Source organism: Palaemon carinicauda, chromosome 17, assembly GCF_036898095.1.
Source record: "Palaemon carinicauda isolate YSFRI2023 chromosome 17, ASM3689809v2, whole genome shotgun sequence".
NCBI classification, from domain to species: Eukaryota; Metazoa; Arthropoda; class Malacostraca; order Decapoda; family Palaemonidae; genus Palaemon; species Palaemon carinicauda.
The window spans coordinates 12,092,900-12,101,717 of record NC_090741.1 but is presented as its reverse complement, the minus strand read 5'-3'; the positions used below and the strand labels follow the sequence as shown (position 1 = coordinate 12,101,717).

At 42.9% G+C, this 8,818-nt stretch overlaps 2 protein-coding genes across 2 annotated transcripts; both read left to right on the top strand.

The window, feature by feature from the left end:
• Window positions 1-587: 587 nt before the first annotated feature.
• On the top strand, window positions 588-2,462 carry LOC137656219 (uncharacterized). The gene has a single exon (XM_068390390.1). The coding sequence runs from the start codon at window positions 588-590 to the stop codon at window positions 2,460-2,462; it is 1,875 nt and encodes a 624-aa protein (XP_068246491.1).
• Window positions 2,463-2,483: 21 nt separating this feature from the next.
• Window positions 2,484-4,513, top strand: LOC137656218 (uncharacterized). Its single transcript, XM_068390389.1, has 3 exons — window positions 2,484-3,101; window positions 3,213-3,556; window positions 3,979-4,513. Exons 1-3 carry the CDS (start codon window positions 2,484-2,486, stop codon window positions 4,511-4,513), a joined length of 1,497 nt encoding a protein of 498 aa, XP_068246490.1.
• The last annotated feature ends 4,305 nt before the right edge of the window (window positions 4,514-8,818 follow it).

Here is an 8,818-nt window from a genome sequence, read left to right as displayed (position 1 = left end):
CAAGTTATCTCCAGAATAAATGGCGCGAAAAAGCCACAAACCGCAGACTCCTCGAGAACAGGTCTTCGTGCTTTGGTGACATTGTCCAGTTTGTTATTAATGCAGCAGAGTGTGTCAATGACCTAGTGTTCGGCAAAGAAGCAATGCATAGAGAACTGAATTCTAGTAAACCATCAAAAGGAAAACCAACAGAATCTGCATTTGCTATGCAAGTTAATCATGAGAGCCAAAGTAGAACTCGTGGGTTTAGGTCGCCCTCCTGTTTTTACTGCAGCAAAAATCACGATCTAGATAACTGTGCAGATTTCAGGCAGAAATCTCTCGAAGAGAAAAGAAAGTTTATTATAGAGCAGCGTAGATGCTTCAGTTGCTATGGTTTGAATCATACATCGAAGGGGTGCATGCACAAGCGAAAATGTCACAAATGTGGCAAAGGTCATCCTACGGCCATGCATATAGATGGCTTCAAACTACCTTGGAGGTCAGACTACTCTGACAGATCTTCATATTCTCAAAACCGTACAGAGGAATCCAGCTAAAACCCTCCAGATACCGCTACCAGCAACGTTATTTCTCATGATTCCTCAATGGTTCTTCAAGCAATAATACCTGTTCGTATAAAGCAGAGGAGAACCAACCGACAAGTTCTCACCTACGCCCTCTATGACCCAGGAAGCACAGGGTGCTTCCTATCAGAAGAACTGAAAGATGACTTGCAAGCTTCCGGTGTTCAAGCAAATCTGCGTCTGAAAACTATGCCTGGGGAAAGTATAGTCAAAAGCTACCTTGTCCAGGATCTCGTCGTAAGTGATATAAACGGCCAGAATGGTATACTGCTTCCAAAAACGTATGCCAGAAGAGAAATTCCAGTGAGCCATGATCAAATACCCCGTCTTGAACTGTTACAACGCTGGCCATATCTTCACGACGTGGCAAAATCGATTCCTGAAATAATGCCAGGAATAGATATCGGTCTACTGATTGGCAGTAATTGCCCACTAGTAATGGAGCCTCTGAAAATCATATCAACAGACGGCAAAGGCCCATTCGCTCTGCAGTATCGTCACGGATGGACAGTCAGCTCCCCGGTAGAAGACAACAGCGTAACGTCTACTCATCGAGTAAACAGTAATCGCATTGTGACCAAGGACATTGAGCAGGCTACTGAAATTTTCTCCCCAAACAGAATACTGAATATTCTGGAAAGTGACTTTATTGATAGCCAGGTAGCAAGGTATCCTGGAGAGAAAGGACTGTCTCCAGAGGACACTACATTCCTGAAGAAGGCTGAAAGCAATGTCGTGTTTAAAGACGGTCACTTTGAGATCCCTCTCCCTTTCAGGAATCAGAACTTAATGGTGCCAAATAATAAGATCCTTGCAATCAAACGAGCACTCTATCAAAAGAAGAAAATGCAAAAGGATCCCAAGTACCACTCCGACTACGTCAACTTCATTGACAAAATACTCCAGAATGACTATGCTGAACGTATCCCAGACTCCCTGCTTACAGCCAAATCTGGACATGTGTGGTACCTGCCCCATCATGGAGTGTACAATCAAAGAAAACCAGATAAAATTAGAGTGGTGTTTGACTGTAGAGCAAAATTCAATGGAATATCCTTAAACGATCAGTTGCTGCAAGGGCCTGATCTCACCAATTCTCTGATAGGTGTTCTAACCAGATTCAAAGAACACCAGGTAGCCTTCACTTGTGACGTGGAGTCTATGTTCTACCAAGTGAAAGTACCCAAACACCAATACAACCATCTCAGATTCCTCTGGTGGCCAAACGGTGACATATCAAAAGAAATCGAAGAGTACTGGATGAAGGTACACCTGTTCGGCGCAGTGAGCTCACCAAGTATCGCCAACTACGCACTTAGACGTGTCGCAGATGAAGGAAGCAACTTAAGTTCAGAAGTCGCCCATACAATTAAGCGGAACTTCTACGTCGATGACTGTCTAAAGTCTGTACCCAGTGCCACCAAACCCAGTTCTCTGATTGCTGAACTGACTGCCGCCTGCCGGGGCTGTGGATTCAGACTGTGTAAATTTACTTGTAATGACGTCTCTGTCCTAAACACCATCCCAGCTGACGATCGATCAAAAGAGTTAAAGACAAGAGACATCAATTATGACCCTCTGCCTACCGAGCACGCCCTCGGAATGCTTTGGGTCGTCGAAACGGACACATTTGGCTTCTCAGTGTTGTTGCCAGACAAACCGCTGACAAGAAGAGGCATACTCTCCATAGTATCATCCATCTATGACCTCCTTGGTTTCGCTGCTCCATTTGTGCTTCTGGCAAAGCAAATACTACAAGACCTCTGCAAAGAAACCAATCTCGCCTGGGATGACGAAGTGCCTGATGATCACCAGCTACGTTTCAAACAATGGATTAGTGAAGTCCCGAACCTTCAGAAGATAACAATCCCGAGATGTCTGAAGTTACCACAGTAAGCAAAAGATACGACTTTTCAGATGCACGTTTTCTCAGATGCCCGTACATCTGGGTATGGCGCTGTTGCATACCTAACCTCAAACGAGGGTGGATGTTTGAAAACTTCATTTCTCATCGGAAAAGCAAGGGTTGTTCCATTGAAAGCAACATCTATCCCACGGCTTGAACTCACAGCGGCTGCTGTAGCTGTAAATTTAGTACAGAAAATGACCCTTGAGCTTGATCTCCATCTCAACAAAATCTGCTATTACACAGATTCAACGACAGTCCTTTATTACATCAGAGCTGAGAGAAAGCGTTTTCCAGTGTTTGTGGCCAACAGAGTCCGTCAAATAAGAGACATCAGCAACGCTAACCAGTGGAAGTACGTTAGCACTGATTTGAACCCAGCAGACGTTGCATCACGTGGAGTAAGTTCTGTGATATCGTCAGACATGACTCGTTGGCTGGAAGGTCCAGATTTCTTGAATATGCTGGCTTCAGAATGCCCTGCAAAGATGCACCCCAGCAGCAAACTGCAGGTTACAGAAGAAGACTTAATGTCTTTAGTTACTACAACTAGATCAGAAGAAGGATCACCATTTATGACTTTAATTACATATTTCTCCAGGTGGGAGAGACTGAAGAGAGCAGTAGCAGTATTCATAGCATTTTTGGCTTTCTTACAAAACAAAGAACAAACTATAAATTTAAGGACCGCACAGATCATGCAAAAGGCTGAAAAGGCAATCGTTTGCTTTATACAAAAGATCACCTTTGCAAACGAGGTCGAGAAACTCAAGAAAACAACCACGAAAGAAGACAAGAGAGAACACTCGCTACCAAAAACAAGTACGATATTCCGTCTCGACCCAGTGCTCATCGACGGAACTCTGCGAGTGGGAGGACGCCTCTCGAAAGCCGCAATGGACTCCGATGTGAAACATCCTATGCTACTGCCACAACATTCGCACGTCACCACTCTAATCGTACGATATGCTCATGAGAAACTTGGCCATGCGGGTAGAAATCACACCATTGCAGTAATTAAAGAACGCTTTTGGATTGTTTCAATCAACTCTGCTGTCCGACGTCAACTCCACAAATGCATAACGTGCAGAAAAATGAGAAAGCCATGCCAAGAGCAAGAAATGTCCGACTTACCTCAAGATCGTCTCGAGCCAGCTCCACCATTTACATTCACAGGCGTTGACTTTTTCGGGCCGTTCAATATAAAAGAGGGCCGCAAGGAGCTCAAACGTTACGGCGTCATATTCACCTGTCTTGTCAGTCGCTCCATTCATCTGGAAGCTGCTAACAGTCTCGAAACGGATTCCTTTATTCACTGTCTGCAACGCTTCATAGCCCGTAGAGGTACGGTACAAGAAATCCGATGCGACAACGGGACCAACTTCATCAGAACCCGGAATGAGCTGAACAAGGCTTGGTCAGATCTGAACCAAAACAAAATCCAAAACAAACTACTGTACATGAATATCGACTGGAAACTCAACCCACCTATGGCATCGCACATAGGTGGGTTCTATCTGCGCTATTCTTCGACCATGGGACTCGCCTCGATGACGAATCATTCCGCACGCTACTCTGCGAGGTAGAATATATTGTGAACTCAAGACCGATCACGACCTGTTCTGATGATCCTGACGACATGGAACCACTAAGTCCGAGTCAAATCCTCCATATGAAGTCACCCAAGAGGTTAATACCAGGACCTTCGCAACCAGAATATGTGTACTCCAGAAAAAGGTGGCGTAGAGTACAATATTTGTCAGACTTGTTCTGGAGCAGATGGAAAAGGGAGTACATAGTCAGCCTGCAGCAACGCCCCAAATGGAACAAACAACAACGAAATACACGGGAAGGTGACATCGTGCTCCTGAAAGACGAGAACACGCCAAGACTTCACTGCCCACTAGCACGTGTAACAGATGTACTGCCAGACTCCAGAGGCGTTGTGAGAAGCGTCAAACTTCGAACCCGATCTTCTGAACTGCACAGACAAGTGAGCAAGCTCGTACTCTTGCTTCCAAAAGAAGATCAAGTGTTATAGATATTATCCAGACACACTATATGACATTGATATTTCTAGTTCATATCTGTTTGTCAAACTCATTTTTATTTTTGTTGTGTTTATCGTTTTAATGTTCGTTCCTTAAGCTTGTTTTATTCATGTTCTATTCACGTATTGTAGTATGAAATGAAATATTAGTTGTGCATCTTATATTTTTTTGTAAATCATACGATTTAGAGGTCGAGTATGTTGATGCCCAACGATTAACTGTAAATAATGTTTGTTGTCTATTTATCGCGATGGTTAATGTTAAGGTTTGCTGTGTGGTAGTTTGCTGGTTCGAGTCTATGCTCGGCCATATGAATTGTTTACTTGGTGTTGGGTTGTTTTAGCAAATTTACGCATAGTTCTCGGTCACGTGAACTTTATGGTAATCCACAGTGTCTTCCTGTAAACAGATGAGGAAACTTATCAGTTTAAAAAGTGATTTCATACAGAACCGACATAACGAAAGTTGGTATTTATTGAGGAATATTTGGAGCGTTTGTTATAGGAACACAATTGTAAGTAAACGCCTATTATATACTGTTTTGGAATAACGGATTCATCTTTTCCCATTTGTAAACCTACATGTTACATAGCGTATGCCTTTAGATGAGCCTTAATTATATTGATTTTGTGTATGACCTTTTTGTAATTAGCAATTATACATGCATAATTTACTTAGTTAAGCTTTGCATATTGTTTCTATCAGTCTTAGTTATTTAACTTAATAATTTTGTGTACATTAGCATATTATTTATACGTTGATTTCTTTTTCATTTATCCATAGTAATTGAACCACATCACGTCACTTCACATCACTTAAGGTTACGCTACATACGTCAAGTCTACATGTATAAACCCCTAACAATATAACCAAATCGATGTTAACGTCATGGATCTAATAAAGAACTATATGTGCAAGTCAAAATTGTGTTTCTCCATCATTCACGTTAAGCAATAGAAGAATAGTGCATTAACAATATACATATATATATATATATATATATATATATATATATATATATATATATATATATAGATATATATATATATATATATATATATATATATATATATATATATATATATATATATATATATAAATATATATAGATATGTATATATATATATATATATATATATATATATATATATATATATATATATATATATATATATATATATATATATATATATATAGATATATATAGATATATATAGATATATATATATATATATATATATATATATATATATATATATATATATAGATATAGATATAGATATAGATATAGATATAGATATAGATATATATATATATATATATATATATATATATATATATATATATATATATATATATATATATATATATATATATATATATATATTCTGATGAGCCAAGAGTAAGATGTGACTCAAAGGCAACTGAGCAACTTTAATACAGAACATCAAGTATATATGCACACTAAGTCCTGGTAAGAAGGTCACAAAATACAACTTGCTATTTCTTGTTCAACCAGCAACCAGTTCTGTTAACAGTTAACAATAAAGTAGGAAGACATGTTATTACAAGTTGCTGTCTGCGAGGGGAGAACGAAGATACAATGGATAATATATAAAAAAAAGAGAAATGTCGTTACTATGTACGATCTTGTGACACACGGGTGTATGGCTCCCCCCTAAAAATGACATACTGTACATGTTAAATAAGGCAAACTGTAGGCAAGTCATCTGGCAGGATATAAGCAGGTTTTAGACAATCAATGGAGACCCAGTCTTCTTTGCCACGAATGTTTAGTAGGAATGCTTTCGGGTTGCGTCGGATCACAAGGAAAGGGCCTGTGTAACGGGGCGACAGCAGTGGCTTCCTAGTGTCATTGCGTAGGAAGACGTGCGTTGAAGAGTGCAAGTCTGTCGGTATGTGATGCTACGCTGGGGGCTTGTAAGTCTGGCGGCATGGAGTAGATTTTCCCACGACTTGACACATGTGCTGGAGATCGTCGTAGGAGGTTGCAGAAGGAAAAAAATTCGGGAAGGACGACCAACGGGTCGCCATACACCATTTCAGCTCCTGAGACCTTCAGGGCGTCTTTAGGAGTGGTCCTTAGTCCCAGGAGAACCCAGAGAAGCTGAGTAAACCAGTTGAAGTCCTTGCAAAGGGACATCAAAGCTGCTTTGAGGGTGTGATGAAAACGTTCAACCATTCCATTGGCAGCGGGGTTATAGGCAGTTGTCTGATGTAGTGTGATGCCCAGGAGATTCGCTAATGATGTCCACAATTTAGAAGTAAAAGTGGTACCCTTGTAAGAAGTATTTTGCTTAGGGCTACCAAATCTTGCTATCCATCCTGAGAGTAAGGCAGATGTACATGAGGCAGACATTGCAGTTTCCATGGGAATGGCTTCAGGCTAACGACTGGAGTGGTCGATGACGGTGAACAGGTAACGATGTCCTGGTGATGTGGGTAGGGGGCCTACAAAGTTGCCGTGAATGTGGGCGAAATGACACTGAGGTTGAGGTAAGGTGCCCACTCCTGAATCCGTGTGTCGATGTACTTTGGAAGTTTAGCAAGAAGTACAGGCGCGGTCCCAATCCTTAGCATCCTTAGTAATGTCGTGCCAAATGAACTTCGTCTTCAGCAGCTGTGCAGTAGAACAGCGCGAGGGATGTGACAGGACGTGAATGAAATCAAACATCTGTCGGTGCATGGGAGCAGGAATCCTCGGTCGCGGTCTACCAGTACTGACGTCACAGATGAGGGTGGTGTTGAAGTCATCGAGGGGGACGTCTTCCCAAAGGAGGGTTGTGCAGGATGTCCTATATGCTTGATACTCTGGATCCTGTCGTAGGGTTTCAACCAAGGTGTTGTAATCCAACCCCGTTGAACGGCGGCCAACGTATTTCTTGACAGGGCATCGGCAACGGGATTCATTTTCCCAGGGATGTGTTGAAGGGTGCAATTGTATTCAGCCACGGCGGAGGAATGTCGGCATTGACGGGCGGACCAGGCATCAGACTGTCAAGTGAAGGCGTGCACCAGAGGCATGTGGTCAGTGCAAATGACGAAGTGCGTACCTTCTAAGAAATGGCTAAAATGACGGACAGCAAAATGCACTGCCAGCAATTGGCGATCAAAGGTAGAATAACCCGATTCTGCCTTGGACAGTTTTCTGCTGTAAAAGACAAACGGGCAGGGCGAGCCGTTAACCAGCTGTTCGAGTACTGCACCAAAAGCGACGTCGATGGCATAGGTGGAGAGAAGAAGAGGGTATGTGGGACGGGAAAAGTGAGAGCAGCAGCAGTTGATAGGGCATTCTTTGCGTTGCAGAAGGCCGCTTGTTGGAGGGGATCACACTTCAGGTCTTTTGGCTTGCCCTTGAGGGAGGCATAGCGGGGATCAAGAGTGACGGCAATGGCTGGCAGAAAACGTAGATAATAGTTGATCATGCCCAAGAATTCCTGCAGTGCTTTGACAGTCGAGGGCGTGGGTAAGTTCTGAACGGCTGCTACCTTCTCGGGGAGGGGATGGACGACACTTTGTTGGCACCAAAGGTACACTTGACATACCGGACTACAAGGCTGTTTTGTTGGAGGCGGTCGAGCATGATGCACAGGTGACAGAGGTGATCCTCTTTTGAGGAAGAGAACACAAGTATGTCGTCCATGTAACATACACAGAAGAGGAGGTCCCCTAAGATGCCATCCATGAGACGTTGAAAAGTGTCCCCAGCATTACGAAGGTCAAAGCAGGAGTAATTGAAGGTGTATGTATCAATGGGAGTGGTGATTGCAGTCTTGGGGATGTCTTCTGGGTTCACAGGCACCTGATAATACCCCTTCAGGAGGTCGAACTTGGAGAAAACCTTCGCTTTGTGCAGGTAGGAGGTCATGTCGGTGATGTTTGGGAGGGAGTGATGATCTGGTTCTGTTCGCATGTTCAGACACCTATAATCCCCACACGGACAGAGGGAGCCGTTTTTCTTCAGGATGATGTGTAAGGGTGACGACCATGGGCTGGAGGCCTTTTGGCAATGGCCCATTTCTTCCATCTTGACGAATACCTGTTTGGCGGCTGCCATTCGATCCGGTGCCATACGTCGGAATTTTGCGAAGACTGGGGGTCCCGTCGTCTTGATATGGTGTTAAATACCATGTTTGGCTGGAGCCGTAGGCGTTTGGCAAAGTTAAGGACGGAAAACATCCGGGTGTTACATGTGAAGGTGGGTATAAGAATCGGTGGGTGCGCTGGTGTGGAGAGCAAGGTTGGAGGGGGCGTGTTGAAGAGGTGTCGACAAG